Source organism: Leptopilina boulardi, unplaced genomic scaffold, assembly GCF_019393585.1.
Source record: "Leptopilina boulardi isolate dan_hultmark-lab unplaced genomic scaffold, ZJU_Lbou_2.1 LbouV2_212, whole genome shotgun sequence".
Lineage (NCBI taxonomy): Eukaryota > Metazoa > Arthropoda > Insecta > Hymenoptera > Figitidae > Leptopilina > Leptopilina boulardi.
The window spans coordinates 415,300-436,864 of record NW_026137766.1 but is presented as its reverse complement, the minus strand read 5'-3'; the positions used below and the strand labels follow the sequence as shown (position 1 = coordinate 436,864).

Sequence of the window (21,565 nt, the reverse complement as noted above, 5' to 3'; positions counted from 1 at the left end):
TCAGGCGATTAAATTCTCATCATCATAGAGATGTAAAAAATTAATAGTAACCAAAAAAACTCAATTGATGCTACGTGCCGTGCTTTTTAATTGTATAGCGACTCAGAAGATAGACTTCTTTTTTTCTATGTTTGTGGGGATGACGAGCGTGGTGACGAGCGGCGGATAGAGCACACACACGGAGTGGAAAGGGCACAGAAGTAAGAAAAAAGAAGGAAGGGATGGAGGTTGAACACTATGAACGAGTAAAATGTTGAAAATGCCGAGGTACTATCCCGGTCCCTCCACCACAACTTCTTCGTGTCTTGAACGCACGCGCTCTCGCCTCCTTCTTTTCAAATCGCATGGAAAGTCTTCTGGCTGACTGACCGGGACCGAGAACCGAGGTTTTACCTTACTTCGGTTTTTACGTTCTTCAGGAACGTTCGAGTCACGCCGACAGCGAAACGACACTCGCCACTGGCTCGAAAACATTTCTTTTTAGAGAATATAAATATTTATTTCCAAAATTATAAATTAGGTATCAATTTTTTTTACGGTTACTTGTTTGTTTGTTTGTTCGCATAATAAAAGTGTCATCTGTTAATTTTAACGTGTAGTGACAACGTGACTCGGTCACTTATCTAGAGGATTTTACACGGGACCAGTTTAATATTGTTATCAGTTTATTCTCACTTTTTTGTTTCGAAAGTGATATGGCGCAATTGATTAGCGTCAAGTTGTCCCGATTCGACGGATCGCCTTGGGGCTTCCGACTACAGGGGGGCAAGGACTTTGGAACACCACTAATTGTCCAAAAGGTGAGTCCTGATTAAAAGACTTGATGTTTCCCTTTACACATTTTTGAAAATTAATTAATTTATTTTTTAAAATAATTTTTAAAAAATGTTAAAATAAGTCGGAATAGATTTCCTTATTTTCGTAAAAATTGGGTTGGTTTTGAAAAATCTATGTTTCTTGTTTATATTTCCTTTTAATAAACTGTTTTACAAAATATGTTCTGACATTTAATTAAAGCATAATTTTAAAAAGAACAGTTTTGCTCAATATTTTAAACTTTGAAACAGTTGAAAAATATTTATTCTATTTTCTTTAAAGGCGTACATACTTCCGTTTGCTAAGACTAAAAATAGGCACCTGTTTACAATTTTTTTCACAGCCATTTTAATATAAATTTAAAAACTTTTTTTAATTCTAAAAATACATAATTAAAGCTACAAAAAGCAAAAAATGTTTTCTTTTTTCATTGATAATTACGATTCGTAGAGGGCGCTAAAGTAAAGGGCTAAAATTTGTAAGGTTTTGCGATACCCCCTGTAGAGCCGCCCCAGACAGTCCAAAATCAAAAAACCAAAATTTTCTTTTTAGTATACATGATTACCCAGTAGACTAATATCATGGAATTAAAAAAATCTAATGTTCACAACGTTTTTGCTATAGTTTTTGCGTACATGCAGGTATATATTCGTGTATAACTTTTTAAAAAATCTGAATTTCTTCATAATATTTTACACACGGATTTTTGACATTATAAGGATTAAAAAAATGGAAAAAAAAATCGAAAAAAATTTTTTTTCAAACGGAAGTACGCCTTAAATATTAGTAAGATATTACCAGAATAACATATTATCAGCTATACTTCAAGACATTTTGAATTTCAACACTTGAGGAATATTTTTAGAATATTTTTTCAAATGAAAGTAAAATTTGAAAATTCAGATGTTCATTACATGAACATTTTGCTTCCTCATTACGATCAGCAAAAAAAATTTGCTTCCTCGTGGAGAAAGCAAAATTTTATTGCCAAAATGTGAATTTTTGAATTTTTAACTTTCATTAATTCTTTAAATTTACCTCAAATATATACTTTATATATATCGATCGATTCGTCTTGACGTAAGGAATAAAATTATTTCATATATGAACTTCAATTTAAAAAATCACAAAATTGTATTGCCAAAATGAGAATTTTTTATTTTTTAACTTTCATTAATTCTTTAAATTTACCTCAAATGTATACTTTATATATATCGATCGATTCGTCTTGACGTAAGTAATACAATTTTATATAATATAACCTTAAATTTTTCTATTTAAAAATTTTTTCGATTAAAAAAAAATTTTTGGAAAAAAGACGATAAAAATTTTTTTGGGGGTATTTTTTAAAATCCTTTCGTCAGATTTGAGATATTCATATGCTAATTGAGCCTACCAAATTTTATCTAAATCCATTAAAACCTGTTAAAGTTATCTTCTAAACAAAAAAGGGATCCACACACACATGCACACACACATACATACATCCGGACAATTGATCAGTATCTCATATAACATGTTTCTATAAAGAAAAAAATTTGTTTCCGCCACTTTGAAAAGTTTTATAAACGAAAGGACCACAAAGCTTCCTCCACGAGGAAGCAAAATTAGTTAATATAAATTAAATTCCACTTTAAACATATGATTTGGAAATCAGTCTAAAGACATAAAAATAATTCTGAGATAACAAATCTCTATATACTATTAGGTAGTTTTAATACCATATATAGAAAGCAGTGGAGGTTGAAGTTTTGACGTTTAAGTGAGGTTGTCATATTCAAAACCGTGTTACTATGACAAAACTTTACAGATTTTAATTTTCATGCAGTAAATTTTAAAACATTTTTTTCGAAAAAATTTATTTTTGCATTAATATATATATATATATATTATACGAAGTTGAAAAAATAACAGTGCTACTTGAAACGTCAATACTTCAACCTCCACTATTTTCTACAAATGTTTTTAAAATGAGTTAAGAGGACTTTCTGGTATAGAATGATCGTTGGTTTTTTATAATCGGTTATGTAGATTTCGAGAAAAGCCGTGCACCAGTTTGAAAAATGTGTTTTCGAGAAAAAGCGTTTAAAGTTTTCATAACATAATACATTGAGCCAGGACTATGAAACAATTTTTGATTACAACTTTTGTTTTTTTACATATTTTTTAGAAAACTTTGAGACAGTAATTTTATGATACTGAAGAACATTTTCAAGCAAAAAAATCGATTTTTTGGAATTCTAAACAAGAAAGTCCCCTTAAAATATTAAGCATTTGTGATTTTCAATTAAGGTAACAATTTACTTAATTTTCCAATCAATTGAATAACTTTTGTTTATTTACTATCAAGGCGAAACGATGACAGTTTTAGCGTCCGGATGACTTCCGGTTTTGAGATAAGTTTCCAAATTAGCAAAAATTTGATATCGAAATTCCCGTGTGTTTGTGTGTTTGTTATTCAAATTACGTAAGATAGAGGAGCATCCAATGCCAAATCGTTTCACGCGCATCGGCAGATATCGTTGCCAACTACGTTCGAAACAACGCGCGACAACGACCAGCCGTGTTTTGGCTAGAAGGCGCCGATGTAACTCGAGACGAACCATTTTGAGCTGGTTCTTATTCTTTCTCTACAGTGATTTATTCTCTACATGCAATAGGAGAATAAATTTCTTCTCATATATGTAAGAAATCAGAAAAATATAACTTTTTATGAATGTAAAAGCGTTTCTATATCTCTGTTACACTTTTTATTCTTTTTCATTTCAAGGAATACAATTGTGAAATTTTATTTTGACTTTCATTTCAACTTTCACATTTTGACTGACATTTTTCATTGGAAAATGAAAAAGGATAATGAAAGTTCATATCGAAGTGGAAGTAAAAATTACACAATTTTCGGTCATCCCCAAAGTTTGGGAAATTTATTTTCGAAAGTTAATGTTGGATGTTTTGGCCATCTTTAGCAAAAATACTGTTTTTTCTATTCGATACTCATTTAAACCTCATTATGCACTGAGAAAAATAATAATGTAATGTTAACAAAATAATTTGGTGGAGCACTTTTAGTTAAGATTACAAAAATTTAGTTGACATAACAGTAACGAAAGAAGCAATCAATCGAGAAATTTAGTTGGCTGTACCAAAAATTTCGTTCAAGCTTTTGCGTCTATTAACTGAATAATTTGGTTCCTCAAACCAAACCGTCTGAATGCTCAATTGCGCATGCGCTGTTCTCGTAAATATGGCTTATTTCTCTGTTTACGGATGTTACACGTTAACCATGCTTCGCTCTTCGTGTCGTCCAGTTTTATTCAAGTGTTTTCGGGATTTTTATGTGTTTCAGAAATTCGGTAAAAAAGTGTGTGTAGTGATGCATATCGAACAGAGAGAATAAAGCTTGTTAAAAGAACGGAAGTTTTTCTCCAGCCTGTATACTTTATGAAAATAATTTACACTCACATTGTCACTAGGATTCTTAGTGTAGTGGTTAGCGTTCTTGATTTGCGTTGCGTAGTCTGAGGGTTCGATCCCCAGCAGTGTTAGGTTTTTCCGCAATAGAAATTAATTTTAGTAGACATAGGGTGCTAGGTAATATAAAGCGAAAAGAATAAAAGAGGATAACAAAAGTGATAAAATTAAGTGAAAAATAAAAAATATAAGTGTGAGCCAAAAAATAATTTGGTTGAGAAAAGAAAAAAATTTTTTTCATTTAACTAAATTTTTTGTTTGCTTAAAAACAATAAGTTAGTTGTGCAAAACAAAAAATTTGGTAGACCGAACAAAATGATTCAACGAAAAAATTTAGTAGCCCGAACCAAACGGATTAGTTGCACATATATCAAATAAAAAATTTGGTTTGGAGAACCAAACTTCAGTAGATGATACCAAACAGTTTTCTCAGTGTGGTTTAACGACTTACATTCGAGTAGAAGTAGATTTTAGAAAAGACGAATTTAAAATTTTACAGAATGATATAGGAAAAGTTCCTATAAAGTAAAATTAATAAAACACTTAAATATTATTAGAGAGGTACATATTTCTTCTTATTTTGTTATTGTAGTTACAGTACGGTTAAAAAATTAAGAACCGTTAAAAAGCTTTTTTCATTTGTTTACAATTGATTGAACAAAAATAAATTCGACTTTTTTGTGAGTTTTAATCACATATAAGATCATATTAAATCAAGAGAAATTAAAATTTTCAAAAAGAAAAAATTATTTACAGAGAAACATTACTCTAGAATTTTTAAATTCTATTCTTTTCTTTATCCATTCAATTTTCAAATTATGTTTCGTAATTGATTCCAATCATTTTATTAAATTTGGTAAATTTCGTTATTTCAAATAAGTGCGCGCTATTTTGGCCTGGGCCAATCACTTAATTTAACCTAAATATAGGTTATGTTTGTTTCATCTGATTCATATAACAGCTGCAAACATTTACAATAAATAAATACTTTGCAAGTGTAGAGAAAGGTGGGGTAATAGGAGCTTTTAAATTTTGAGTAATTAGAGACTTTGAAACTGTGGGGTAATGGAAGAATTTTGTCAAGCAGCAGAGTTTCGTTTCCTCGATATGGCTTTTCTTGTTTTTTTAAAAATTGAAAAATATTTATTTATAAAATTTGATATTGTTACATATGTATTTGGGTTTAATTGTCTAAAATGTGTTATTATTGGATATTTTCACCACTTGAGCGTTATAACGTGATTTTAGATAAATCTATCAAGTATTTTATGAGAAAACCTACGGAGAACATTTACATGTGAAATTACAACAATCACATAACCTTAAACAAAGATTTAATATTTTTTAAGATTTAAATTTGAAAACAAATATTTATACTCTTTGTTTTATTCTTAATAAAATTGGTTACATATATAAAAAAATTATCTATTTATATGGACTTTTGAGGTAAAATAAAATATCGAGATATGTCAACAAAAATTGAACATGACAATTTTTATGAAAATTAATAATAGTTCGTCTAGAAGTAAAGCAATATTTAAAAAAATATTTTTTAAATTCTAATAAAAAGTTACGGACATGAATATATACCCTAAAATATTAATAATCGTATGTCATAACTATAAATTATTTATACATGAATCGAATTCTCGGGGAAATGGTTTTCGCGCATAAAGTAGTAGTAAATTTTTCGCTAATATAAAAATGATATTCAACACATTCTCGGAAAATAGTTTAAAGCCTTTGGAGATACGACCGCGCGCGATATTAACTTCCACCCACGCCACACACAACTATATAGTAGTGCGTGTTTCTAAACCAGGCGAGAAACATAATCTCACTACTGCTGGTTTACGTTAAAACATTTTGTGACTTGCTGACAATAAATTTCATGTGCAGTGAACTTTAAAAAGGCACACTCCTTACTTTATAATTTACCGAACATTATTTATTATATTTTACGTTCATAAATGATCTTTTAATATGCAATTAGGATAAAAATGTAGCATTATTTAAAATAAAATCTGTTCGATTTGAAAAACATTGTAGAATAATGAATTTTAAATTTTGCGCCATTTTCTTCTAAACAGATGTCAATTTAATTTTTTTTCTCGCGAATGGTAACAAGAACTTGTGATTAAGGGGTTAGTACCACATCTCAGTTCTCAGACTTTTTTTTAAACATTTACATTTATTACAAAATTTGTTTTATTTACTTCAAACTTTTTATAAATAAAAGAGATGTTTTAAACTACAGTACAATTTCGGTAAGTGTCGGGTGGTCGGGACCACAACATTTGATAAGTGTCTGATTGCCCCTTGAGTTGTGGTGGGGCGGCAGACAGTGCCGTATCATGGTGTCTTCCAATGCTTATTAATGTATAATGTATAATTATACAATATTTTGTGACATACACACATATGAGAGATTCTTTTTCAATCGCCCCAGCCCAAAAAGTCAATGTTCTGGGATTGGCTTCATACTTTGGTAAATTGTTGTCCTATATAATAGTAATAAATCCCTAAAATATAAACTCATTAAAAAAATATTTGTAGAAAGTAGAGGGGGTTGAAGTTTTGACGTTAAGGGTAACATTGTCATTTTCAAATCCGTATAACTATGACAAAAGTTAATGGATTTTAATTTATCTACAATGAATTTTAATGCATTTTGCACGTACTTTTCAAAAATGTATACAAAATTTAGAAAAAAAAAGTTTTGACCCCTTTTTTTTCAAAATCAACCCTTATTTTTCAATTTTCACCCCTTCGGGTATTTTTTTTTTTTTTATTTTCATTGGAAAGCTGAGGTTTTTTCCCATGAGCTATGTAAATATGAAAATGGGACAACAATAATTTTGTGAGAAACAGAATATTAAAGTAGGCGGTGCCGATAAGGGGTATACCTGGAGATCATCTATTTTGGATTAGAGGATTGTTAATAAACAATTGGCTAACATTGCAATTGTTTATATAAAATCCTCTAATCCAAAATAGTTCATATGGGGCTCGTTGGATGCAATTGGTAGCTTCAGGATTGCAATAACTTTATTTATTTGTGAAATATTTCATTTTTTATTAACATTAATTAATTAATTAATTAATATCTCGAAAATAACAGAAACTTTTTTACTTTTAGTCCAAGCAAAAAGTTTCTTAAACGTTTTTTGCTCAGAAAATATTAAAGTTTAAGAAAAAAAAATTAATTTTAAAAAATTAAAATTTTTTAATTTATTTATTTAAAAAATTAAAGTTTTTAAATTTTTAAACTTGTTATCGGCTCTGTTTAATCTGAAAAAATTCATGAACATTCCTTAACTACTTGAGCGTCATGGCGTTCCAACTGGCGTCGTGCGTGGCAGTGACAGAAGCGTCAAAAATGCATAAATGGCGTTCCTACTTGAATTCAATTTGTAAAGTCTGTAGACATAATTAACTAACTATAACTTACTTTTTATATTTTTTGAGATTAAGCAAGACGTATGTGACACGAAAAAATTATTTTTTTAAACATTCAAACAGTTTTTTCGAAATTTAAAGTCGACAATTTTTGGTACTTTTTTGCGAATGGCGTTCTAACATTTACTCAATAAAATTATATTTCTGCTTCCAAAAACTGTGCAAAACACCCAAATCTTGTTACTCGGGGATTTTCGGGATCGCTGAACATGAATTTGATGCCAAATTGACAATTTGACAGTTGACAGCTGTCAATTCGACTGTCAACTTCTATAAAAAAACAATTATTTTTTATGAAAATAACTATATAAGGGTTTTCGGGGTCGCTGATTTCGAATATGAGATCAAATTGACAATTTGACAGTTGACAGCTGTCAATTCAACTGTCAACTTCTATAAAAAACAATTATTTTTTATGAAAATAACTATATAAGGGTTTTCGGGGTCGCTGATTACGAATATGAGATCAAATTGACAATTTGACAGTTGACAGCTGTCAATTCAACTGTCAACTTCTATAAAAGAGAATTATTTTTTATGAAAATAACTGTATAAAGGTTTTTGGGGTCGCTGATTACGAATATGAGATCAAATTGACAATTCGACAGCTGTCAAATCAACTGTCAAATTTATAAAAAGTGATTAATTTTAATGAAAATAATAGTATAAGGGTTTTCGAGGTCGCTGAATACGAATATGTGGTCAAATTGAAAATTTGATAATTGACAGCTGTCAATTTAACTGTCAACTGTCAAATTGTCAATTTGATCTGATATTCGTAATCAGCGACCCCAAAAACCTTTATACAGTTATTTTCATAATAAATAATTGTCTTTTATAGAAGTTGACAGTTGAATTGACAGCTGTCAACTGTCAAATTGTCAATTTGATCTCATATTCGTAATCAGTGACCCCAAAAACCCTTATACAGTTATTTTCATAAAAAATAATTGTCTTTTATAGAAGTTGACAGTTTAATTGACAGCTGTCAACTGTCAAATTGTCAATTTGATCTCATATTCGTAATCAGCGACCCCGAAAACCCTTATATAGTTATTTTCATAAAAAATAATTGTTTTTTATAGAAGTTGACAGTTGAATTGACAGCTGTCAACTGTCAAATTGTCAATTTGGCATCAAATTCATGTTCAGCGATCCCGAAAATCCCCGAGTAACAAGATTTGGGTGTTTTGCACAGTTTTTGGAAGCAGAAATATAATTTTATTGAGTAAATGTTAGAACGCCATTCGCAAAAAAGTACCAAAAATTGTCGACTTTAAATTTCGAAAAAACTGTTTGAATGTTTAAAAATATAATTTTTTCGTGTCACATACGTCTTGCTTAATCTCAAAAAATATAAAAAGTAAGTTATAGTTAGTTAATTATGTCTACAGACTTTACAAATTGAATTCAAGTAGGAACGCCATTTATGCATTTTTGACGCTTCTGTCACTGCCACGCACGACGCCAGTTGGAACGCCATGACGCTCAAGTGGTTAATACGAGCCAAAGACATGTACCAAATTTGGCGAATACCCTATTGTTTGTTTTCCATTTTTAATGCTTATCAAAATCCGCATCCAACGAGCCCTATATGAACTATTTCGGATGAACGGATTTTAAATTAATAATTAATAATAATTATTATTTAAATAATTAATAACATTTGAAAGAGTGACGATAAACAGTTAATTTTTTTTTATTTTGAAGATCATCTAATTCTGTGTCAAGAAAAGAATATTAAGTATTATTAAGAATCGAAAATTAATTCTAAAATGGTATTTAGAGAAAGACCGAAAAATACCGTGCCGAGATGGTAGGAAACCTACGCCAAGTTGTGCCGTGGGGTGTTCAAAAAGAGATTTTCAATAATCATCTGTTAATAATTTATATTGTTAAAAATGCTATTTGCAATGGTCTTATTTGACACAGAATTAGATTTTGATAAGCATTAAAAATGGCGTTTTTAAAATTATTCTAATTTTATTTGTTCGTAAAATATTTAATTTTTTATTAATTTTTATTAATTAATTAATTATTATCTCGAAAACAAAAAATAGGGTATTCGCCAAATTTGGTACATGTCTTTGGCTCATATTAAGGAATGTTCATGAATTTTTTTAGCTTAAACGGAGCCCGATAACAAGTTTAAAAATTAAAAAGAAATTTAATTTTTTAAATAAATAAATTTAAAAAATTTAATTTTTTAAAATTAATTTTTTTTTTAAACTTTAATATTTTCTGAGCAAAAAACGTTTAAGAAACTTTTTGCTTGGACTAAAAGTGAAAAAGTTATAAATAATTGAAAAAAAGTTGCACTAATTTTTTAATGCTAAAATCTCGAAAAATAATAAATATTTAAAAAAAAAAATTTTTTACTCAATAGACCCATAACCTCTACCCAAAAACGTAGTATAGAAGGAATTGGGGGATAGACCCCTCAATATCACTTGGAATTGCTCATATACATCTGGACATTTACTCAGAACTTTATATATATTAATTCTAGATGAAAAGGAATCTATAAGTATAACCTTTTTTTGATTATGAATTTGATGGCAGATTTTCAAAATACAAAGTGGCGGATCCAATATGTCGTACATCAAGATTGAAAATTCATTATATTTCAACAAAACATAATTCGACATTTTGAATTTTTGAAATCTGACTTCAAATTCGTAATCAGCGATCCCAAAAACCCCTAAGTACCTGGTTGTATTGAAATTTTTATGTTGTTTACATTTTTTTCTTGCAACTCTAGATATAAACACACCATCTGCTCTAAGGGTGCATGCAAACAATTTGGCATAGGGCTCATTTTAAAGGGCACTATTCAGCCTTTAATTTCTGATGTCATCGAAGATCTTAGAACGTCAGGATTTAGCTGTACAATTTTTCAAAAATGTCAAAAAACGCTATTTTTCGGAGTTTCAACCCCTGTTTTTTCGAAAGCGGAACGTGATGAGAAGTTTTTGACCCCGTATTCGTGTTCAGCACGAAAAATCCGTTCGGAAACACTATGTCCCATTTTATTTGAAGAAAAAATGTTGAGATTTGCAAGGCCGTGTAATGAGAATACATTGAGTCACATTAATAAAGATTAACCATTAATAATTCAAGTATTCATTACTTACTAAGTAATTCATTATATTTTTTACATTTGTAGTCATTTTATATAAATAAACAATTTAAACATAACGCGTTATAAATATAAAAATTAAATAAAATAATATAAATAACGTTTAAACTAGTAGGGAAAGACCGATTCATGTGCAAAATCTTTTCTGACTCCAAAGAATTCAAAATAGTTCAAGTTTAAAAAATAAATATATCGAATTTCCTGATACTTATTAAGAATTTAATATATTGAATTTCTTTAGTATTTGTTCTTTGATGTTATTTTCCATGTGAAAAAGTGAGGTGGGACTCAGGTGGTCTTCCCAGCTTCTAGGTGGGGCCTAGCAGGGTTAGCCCAAGTGGGAAATTCCTGGGTTTTGAAACAGTCAACTAAGGCACAGCCAATCTGAGAAAAATGCCAGAGAATTTACTGTGTTACTACTTTTTTTGTTTAAAAGTGTCAAAAGATCTATAGTTTATAAGTTTTTGATTATTTTTCTCATTTATTTAAGCAGTTTTTGTAGTAACTAAAATTTTATGAAAAAATATCGTGTAAGCTTTCAGCTTAATTTCAATAAAAATTTTTTTTCCATGCTTAAAGTATGGGATTAGCTCATTAGCAATACTTTGTCAGCTTTCAGCGGTATGGTTGTTGGCTGACATAACATAAGGTTGGGTTTGCTCTAGCTTCTGACCATATTTTGATAGTCTTCACCCATACTCTCCCATACTTTTCTAGCTTTTAGCCATACTCCCTTTTTCACGCGCCATGAAAATCGCAGAAAAAATTTTAAAGTTGTCTTTTTTCACTTATTTTGACCAAGTTGAAAAAAATTTTTTTAATCATTTTTGCATTAAATATTTAAAAATCTTTATGTAACTTCAAAATTATCATAACCTAATAAGAGGAAATTTAAAAACGAATCAATTGATCTATTTATGACCCTTTTATCATAAAATATTACGAAGTTATATTGATGTTAAAAATCTAACTCTGTAAACATCGAGCAATAACAACTACACACTTTTTTTAAAAAGTATTTTAAAGTATTCATGAAATGAAGACAAAAAATACATACTTCAACTCGACAGCGGTTTTAAATATGTATTATATAACACATTAACACCACATGTGAAAAAATGTATTGGCCCACATGGATCGCCCTCATTTCATATGAATGATCTACGAGACCCCTCATCGAAATAACAAATTCATCGTCGAGGGCGCCCACATGGACGATTTATGCGGGAACCTTCGTGGGCCCTTAAATTTGCGTTTGTTAATTATTACTAATAAATAATTAATTATAATAACAAATAAACTAAAATATGAATAAATCGACGAGTGTTACGAAGAACAACACTCCTAAAATAATTTTACAAGAAAACTAACACTCCTGATTTTTAAATTCGAAAACTGTTAAGAATTAAAAAATCAGAATGTGAAGAAAATTAATTTTATTGTAATTTAATTTATTCTCAAATACCATGAAGACTAATTTTTAACTAAACATTCAAATTTATTTGAATTTTTTTTTTGTTGAGTCGTTTTTCAGTTTCTTGTTTTGGAACTTTTGTCTCGCATACCTACCTACCTATAAAACTGTATAATTTGCGTTTTTTTAATATGTCTCAACCCCGGCCTCATTTAAAATAAACATTTTTTAAAATAAGTTTTAATTTCAACCTATTACATTGATAAAGATAGTAAAATTTTGTAAAACCCAAGAAGTTTTTATTAAATCCTTAATTGACAATATAATTAATGTTTTTCAAGTGTTTCTCAAGTCTGTCAAATTTTAATAATAAAATGTTACGAAAATTGAAATTTCATAGTTTCAAGTAATAATATTAATAATACCTAACAACACTAATACCTAATAAGAAACATGAAAATATTGTGAAAATATCATAAAATATTTCGAGGTTAACCTTAAGTTAACAACTATTTTTATTTGTTAACTTAAATTGTGCATTAAATGAAAATTCAATGGTAGCAGATTAACTTGGCAACTTGACTTCTTCTCGGGCTCAAATGACATAATTCAAGGTCTCTCCTGGAAGTAGATAAATGAACAGTATTTCGTAAGTTAGCATGACTTAAAAGAGGGAAAAATAATTCGAATAATATAATTTTAATTAATTTTAATACTTTGTCATTTCTTTTTATATGGGGCCAGGTGGGGTGAATACAAACAGTAGATATTTCTTCTTAACTGAGGACGCCTTAAAGCCAGTCAGGTGGTCCAAAAATGGAAACAAATGAATTAAAATTTTTTTTAAACTCTGTCCCGTAGAAAATAAAATTTCCCACTTTTTTTTCTCTGAGTTTTTTTTCTAAAACGAATTTTAAAATTAATAAAGGCAAAAAAGTAGAAATTTTTTTTCCATAGTTTAATTGATTTTTAAAATATAACTCGTCATTAGTTGGACAAATATTGGTCAATTTTTTCAAAACTTGGTGTATTTTATACAGTTTGACCAATTAAAGACGATAAGCACAAAAAGATTTAGAAATCAAGGAAAAACCATGAATTTTTACGAAAAATACCTAAAAATGACTATGTATCCCCCCTCTGGCGGCCACATATTTTCACATAGAGATTTCAAATTTGGTACACTTATGTATTTTTACGTGAAAATTACAGGAAACATATAGCGAACATGATTCGGATCGATTTACATAGTGTTGTCAAGGAAAAATAAAAATTTTTGTAAATAAGCGTTTAATTCCCTTAGCGCACACACCAACGAATCTTATTTCGGTTAACACAAACCTTTGTGGTTAAAAAAATATTAGTAAATAAAAGAAAAAAGAACAATAATCACGGCCCTATTTCAAAATAATGACAATATGATGGTAATAATTAAATACAAATATATACAATAGTAATAATAATTTAGTAATAAAATGTCAGAAAATAGCAAAAAAAGAAGTTGAGGCAAAAGATAAATACGAGGGTTGATGATCATAAAAACTGATATTTAAAAAAAATCATTGATTTTTTTACAATTAAAAAAAGAAGAAAATGTTGTTTTAGGGATTCAAACGAGGATTTAAATTTATACATTTTTACATATTTTTTACGTGTAGATTATAGGAAAAATTTAACAAACATAATAGGAAGTTGTTCTAATTGAGTATTTTCAAAAAATAATTTTTTTTTAAAAGTGGACTTTTCCCTTAAATAGAGGTACGGAACCCTCGATTTCAATGCGAATGTAACTTGCACTTGTTCCATTTTTTATTTTCTACAGGATAGCGTTTCCTAAAATTAAAAATTTTGACTTTTATTTTCCATTTTTGAACCACCTGACTGGCTTTAAAGCGTTCGTCTCGTGCTTAGAGCGAGTTATAGAATCGGGGTCCTTAATTGTACCCAGGTAGAAATCGACTCAGAATCTCTCTCAGATTTTTGTTAGTTACAAATATATGTTTGAGCATTCTATTTAATGTTTATAATATAGTTTTTCAAACGAATATTTCTAAAATTAATTTTTCAAATATTTATTAATCTTTATTTCTTTTTATTCAAAATAATACTATTCGAAATACTCGTGAAAAATTTTTATTTAAAAAAAAAAATAAAATTTTAACTGCATTACTAAGATAATTTGATGGAATTATGTTTTTTTGAAAAGTGCATGAAGTAGCACGCACGTGAACGACGAGAAGCGTCATGTCAGTAGGCGCTGGTAATTCGAGGCAAATTATTTGGGTGTTCTATTTCGAGAAGGTGCCTTTACGAAATACGCGCGCCGGATCTCTCTCTCTCTCTCTCTACTCGCAATCTCCTTTGCTACAATATTGTCACCTCAAAAATAAATTTTTTCGTCAATTTTCCTCATCGATTATAAAAAAAACAAACAAAATGAAAAATAGAAACATTAAGATAGTTTTAAAAAATCTATAATAACAAGAAGAAGTATTGGATCGCTTCTTTCGAAGACTTAAACTTATGCTGGTCAGACATGGTCTAATGAAAAAAAATACAAATATATATGATTTCAGTTCTATCTCTAAAGTTAAAAATATATTCCATTATACTTTGTCCAATTTAAAAGAAGTCTTTGGCTAGGTTCTGGTTAGTTTATCTAGTTTGAAAAAATGTAAATATAATAAGTTTTTATAATTATCTTCCAATGTGGAAATTGTAATGTAGACTTGATGAGGTACTGTCCAATATTCCCTATGTTTGGTGTGGTCCAAGTGAAAGAACCCCATATACTCATGAAATATTGAAGCCAGTCGGAACCTCAGAAAAGTCTTATTAAAACCGGAGCTAGGTCGAGTTCCCTGCGATTTATCCAAAACATAAGAATGGATTTAAAAATCCGCATAACTTTTTAGTGACTTCTGAAATAGCGTTTACCAATCGCTTAGCAATGACAATATTTACAGACTAAATAAAAAATAAGTAAATTTTCTAAATCATTTTTTTGAATAATTCTTTATTTAAACAATAATTTTTCATTATTAAGGGGACATTCCAGTTCAAAATTAGAAAAAAGAAGGCTTTTTTAGGATGTATTTCTAAAAAAAATAATGACATTTATTCAGAAATTTTTTGTTTACATGTTATAAATAACTTATTGAAGAATATGAAAAAATTATTTTTTTACATGTAGTCCAAGATGTCGGCGATGTACAACATTTTCAAAAAATATTCCCTTTTTTTCTATAACAGAAATTCTGAATAAAAACATGTGTTTTTTTCAAGTTTTGAAAAAAACTTACCATAAAAAAAGAAGAGGACGAAATTTCCACTTTTTTGAGGTTCCATCCATAGAGAAATATCTAACGAAGAAAATGCTTTTTATTTTATGTCTCTATCTGTTGTAGAAATCTCGGAATCGGCCCCCTCATCAGAACCCAAGTAGAAATGTGCCACTGGCATAGTACTGACCCAACACTGCCAGTCAGTATAACGGTACTGACTGCCGTACTGGGCCAGTAGTGGACCAACCCTGGCTGGTAACGCTGTCCAGTACTGATTTTGTCCCGCTCACCAGTACTAACGTAGTACTAGAATAATACTGGCATAATACTGGCAAAGTACTCATCCGGACTTAAAATCTCACTTTTTTACAAAATGCTAAAACACGCTTTCCAATGCAAATTTCATCCTTATTAGCTTATTACTCCCATTTTTACCACGAACAGGTAATGTGAAGCCAATAATAGTTAATGTTATTTAGAATATATAAAATATTATTAACAATAAATAATTAAAATAATAATTATCATTTATATTAATTAAATTATTTTATTTTTAATAAATTATTTTACAAAAAATAATTTGTGTTGTAAATTTTTTTATTTTTTTAATTTCATAATATTTAATTTTTTTTACTTTGCACTTATACTTAATTTAATAATTATTTAATAATTGATATTACACATGAACAAATATTGTACTTATAACACTTAAAACTAAGAACGAAAAATCTCGCACGCATGGGGGATCGAACCCTAAACCCTTAGAACGCAAGTCAGATACGCATACCGCACAGCCGCGCTGGCTTGAAGTGCTGACTTGAAGTAGTTCACCTAATACAAAAGTTTTGATTTCAAAGTTTGTATTATCTATTGATCACGAAAATAAAATGAATTTATTCTTAAATTTTTTAAACTCACAAAATTTTTTCAATTTTTACAAAGATTTAATGAAATAAAACTGGATATCAATTTCAGTTAAATATTTTTAATAAATTATTTTTACCGTAAATAATATTAAAACAGACAAAAATGATTGATGAATTACATAATTAAAAATAAGTTAATAAAAGACGACTGTAAAATATGAATGGTAAAAAATTTTTTAAATTTAATATTTAATTATTAATAATATTTAAAAATTACAGTGAAAAAATTACATTTGCTTTATTTTTAAAACTATTAGAAAAAAATTCTCAACTTATTGTTATTGTATGCATGATAAATAACTTAATGCACATATTTCAATGAGTACTAAAATAACTAAAAAAACATAAATATATTTTATATAGGTATATAATAATACATTACAATTACATCCAAAATTTTGAGGGAAAGTATTCGAAAGAAATTAATATATATTTTGTTAAATAAAAAATCATCGTTTTCTACCTATTGGAATAATTTAAAGACTTTTTCATTTAATGTTTTTTATCACCGACATAGTACTGATTCGGTGTGAATGACAGTGTACTGCCAGTACTGGTTTTAATATTTTTTTACATCCGACATAGTACTGATTCGGTGTATTAGTCAGTACACTGCCAGTACTGAAAGTCAATACCGACAGCCAGTATTGGATCAGTACCATGCCGGTGTTTAATTACGGCGAGCTACGGATATTTCTACTTGGGAAATCAACATTTTTTAAAATGTTGTACATCGCCGCCATTTTGGACTACAAGTGGAAAATTTTTTTTTTCATATTCTTCAATAAGTTATTTATAACATGTAAACAAAAATTTCTGAATAAATGTCATAGTTTTTTTTAGAAATACATCTGAAAAAAGCCTTCTTTTTCCCCATTTTGAACTGGAATGTCCCCTTACCCGTGGAGAAGTTTCCCTAAGTTTCCTTATCGAAAACTAAAATTTGGTAAGTTTCTGATAGGGAAAAATGCAGAATTCTGGTTAGGTCCTGACGTTTTTGGTGACGCTTGTTTTTCTCAAAAATTAGTTTTAATGGTTAATAGTGAGAAGAATAACAAGAACCCTACGATTGCCCTTTGAGAACTTTCAATTTTTGATTAATTATAATTTCAGGTTATATTACTATATTATTCTTTATAAAAAATATAATTAAACTGTAAAAAGAAAATTTGTAGTTTATATAATTCATTAGAAAATATAATGAATTTAAATTATTAAGAATGTGAAAATAATTTTAAATATGTAGGAATCAATTCGAAGATATTAAAAAATAAAAATGTCTTATTTAATGGTAAAATCTCCTTGAACTTTGAGAAATTATTTTGTATGATGTTTTTGTAATACAAAAATTATTATATTAAACGTTAATATATTACCAAATAGGGTATAAATGCTCCAGTCATTGACACTTTCTCAGTGGTCGGCACCCTGCTTGTTTTTTTAAATAAAAAATAAAAAGTAGTACTTATTTCAATATTCGATTTTTGTAATAAATGTTGTAAAATTTAATAATCGTCTGCAAAATATGCTAGTTTTTTCGTATTGCTTAATATTATAGAAGGCCGTCAATGACTGAGGCAATTACCTTATATTAAAGAAAATAAAATATTTTTCTTGACAAAAACAATAAAATATTTTGTTTATAATTTTCTCTTTTACAAAATATTGATCGAAAAATTAAGTAAAATAGTTTTTATGCAAAAATATGTAAACATTTAAATAGAAAAATATTTGTTCTTCTAAATCGTTGATTAGAAACGTGTTGAACTTCACTAAAGTAATTTATTAATTATTAGACTAACTATTTGATTTCAGCACATGCACAAAATAACAATATTCCTGGTAGCACAATATAAAAATCTTAATTGTAAGTTTCATGTTAAAGTGATACTGGTCCAAATTTTCTACTATTTATAATAAATAATATAACCTTAAATTATCCTTCAATAAAAATGATAGTAAGTTGAAAGTAATCGCAAGATGGTCGTAGGGTTCTTGTAGGGTTTTCACTATTGGGTACTATGAATCATTTTTATAAGAAATCAAGCGTCACAAGAAACCTCTGGGCCTAAAAAATCCGCATTTTTCCACATCAGAATCATACAAGTAATAGGGAAATATTACAAGGCCCTTACGATTTCTCTATTTAAGTTTCTCCTCGGGTAATTTAAGGCAAGTTATCAGACAATGATTTTAAAATAATCTTTGAAATGTTGTGAAACTGCAGTTTAAATATAAGTGTAAAAGAAGCAGGAGCGAAGCGCCTTCATCATAGGGTTTCGTGACCAACAAATCTTATTTCGGTTAACACAAACGTTTGTGAAAAATTCTATTTCCATTTTAACAAACCTTTGTGGTTAAGAAAATATTAGTAAATAAAAGAAGAAAGAACAATAATCACGGCCCTATTTCAAAATAATGACAATATATGATGATAATAATTAAATACAAATACAATAGTAATAATAATTTAGTAATAAAATGACAGAAAATACCAAAAAAAAGTTGAAGCAAAAGATAAATGCGAGAGTCTATTCACTCTATCGTCAGACGAAGAGACAGCAAGATATCCCTAACTGACGAGCGATGCTAAATGACCTGATGAGAGAGTTCATGAAAGCTGTATGAAATTTTTTAATTTTTCTAAATTTGCATTAACTTTTAATTCAAATAAAAAATAAGCTAATTTTTATTCACGCAATTAAATAATTAGAAAATTATCTTATAATAATCTTTGTATTCACTCCTTCCTTCATTCATTCACATTTTCTTAGCACTTGAAATTTCTCGTTATTATTAGATTATATATACATATATATCTTTGCTTTGATAATGAGGGTTCTCGAGGGTTTCTACCTGCAATTTGTTTCGTCAAAAACAGCCTTCGGTTGAGGGTTTATTTTCTATTATTGTTTATATAAGATGGTCGATGATCGTTTAATTACTGTCCTGTAAGGGAAAGTGGTGTCCCTCATCTTACCAGCCGCGCCGGAGCTATAACCATGTGGTTATACTGGAGAATCAAAATCAAGGAGAAAATCTTTGGTGCCAGCACCTTCGGGTTAAATTAGTTTAAAACACATCGTATAGGTTTATTGTACCAAAATTATAAAACTTTTGAATATTAACATTTATATTTAGAACAACATATTATAATTAAATAGAGAGACCCTGTACAAATTAAATAAAATAAAGGAGAAAAGAAAAAAAATAGTGTTTAATCATTTATAACGAAGAAAAGTTATACACATATATCTAGATTTTCATGAATATAATAATTAATATATTATAAATAAAGACAATATAAATTCTTGTAAATAAAAAAGGTATGATTACTTGTGAGACGTATATTCCTTTTGTTAAAAATAAAAGCGTAACGATAACAAAAGAATAAATAATCAGCTCTTTGGAATGCTACTGATTATTAAAAAAAGACAACATTGTTCGAAAATATTCGTGTGTACTGAAAATAGATAAAAACATATGTGTGATAAGTGCTTCCGATTAAAGAACATGAATACCTATCATATATAGTGTATGTATATGTGTATGTATGTCAGTTGACTAAGGCACTCAAAATGACTTGTTCAAATGTTTATACAAATCATGATTATTGTTACATGAAGAATGTTAACTTACATCATGCATTGTATATTATTGTCAATACAGTATTAATATAATATATTTATTATTATTATTACCATAGTTTTATGTTTAGTTAGATTCATGTCAAATGAGATTCTTCCTCAAACATCTTTGTATAAAATTTAAATTTATTGGATTGTCTTGAAACTTTGGTAAATTGTTGTTCTATATGATGTTAACAAATCCTTAAGTATTGGTGGATTCCACGTCTGTTCATTACACTAATTTTTTTGATTAAATGGGATTTGGCTGTACTTTTGTGAATTCATTACTTTAGTAGTGAAAAACATGTTCACCAAATATTTAAAAAAAATTTAAAAATTAACGAAAATATGGCATTTTGAAAATTTTTTCACTTTTTTTTAAAGTTATGTAACTTTGGTTCTAATTATCCGATTTTAGATTTTCAAAAAAGGAATTCTTTCGTTTAAAGTGTATTTTTGATTAAATTTAACACACAAAAAAATGGTGAAAAATAAATTTTTTCTGAAAATTTCAAAAATTAAAAATCTATTTTTGAAAAAACGGCACGTTTAATTTTTTTCAAAATTTTTCTAAATGGTAGGGCAAATGTGCTGAACGTGTCCTGTAAGTTTCATTTTGGGATCGCTAAGGGTTTTTGAGAACAAAAATTAAACGTAACCTTATGCACGATGATAATGTGCTGGCAGCGTTAGGGTGCCTCGTTATAAAGCACCTTGCACTTATAACTATAACCAAATAATTTTGTTGGCCTAACACAATGTTTGGTTGAGATAACTCTACGACTTTATTTCAGCCAACCGAAATTTGGTTACAAGAACCAAAATTGCCTAACCAAGCAATTTTGTTGCCAACACTAAATTTTTTTCTCAGTGTAACCTTACTACTATCTATAAATGTAACCTAACTATAACCTTTACATATAAACCTTACTATCAGGGAGGAAATTTAAAATCCACCGTAAGTTTACTGCAGGCTTACGATGTAACCTTACAATCCATACAAATAATAATACGATAACCTTACAGAAATATGTTGTGCTGTGTGGGTGGTGTCACTTTTCCAAAATTAAAAATGGCGGATCCAATATAGTGGACTAAATAATTAAAAATCAATTGCACTAGGTGCCGGACGAAATAAAAAGCGTTTTCGAAAATTCTCTCTCTTTCCTAGAGTGTTAAATATTCACATTATCTTAAAACATTGAGAAAATATTCTTGAATAAAAAGTATCGTAAGCAACATGGGTTCAAAGATGACGCTGAAGTTACCAACGTTGATTCGACGAATCAACGAACGAATTTTTCGTTTTCAGTTTAGTTTAAAGGCCAAGAACCAATTTTTTTAAATTTAAACTTCTTTATTTTGATCTCAAATACATCCTTAAACACTAAAAATCCTTAACCAAGGCGGGGAAATATTCAATCTGA

The 21,565-nt window shown here is 28.6% G+C and overlaps 1 protein-coding gene across 9 annotated transcripts in view; it reads left to right on the top strand.

Annotated features, from left to right (window-relative positions):
- The first annotated feature begins 284 nt into the window (after positions 1–284).
- Positions 285–21,565, top strand: part of LOC127278865 (PDZ and LIM domain protein Zasp) — a 120,372-nt gene continuing 99,091 nt past the window's right edge. For 2 of the 9 annotated variants that reach the window (XM_051300791.1, XM_051300790.1), the window contains exon 1: positions 308–800. In XM_051300791.1, coding sequence (XP_051156748.1) covers positions 696–800 — 105 coding nt within the window. In that variant the 5' untranslated portion in view covers positions 308–695. Of the gene's footprint in view, positions 801–21,565 lie in introns of all 9 variants that reach the window. The other 7 variants (XM_051300794.1, XM_051300793.1, XM_051300785.1 and 4 more) reach the window with 6 other exon arrangements.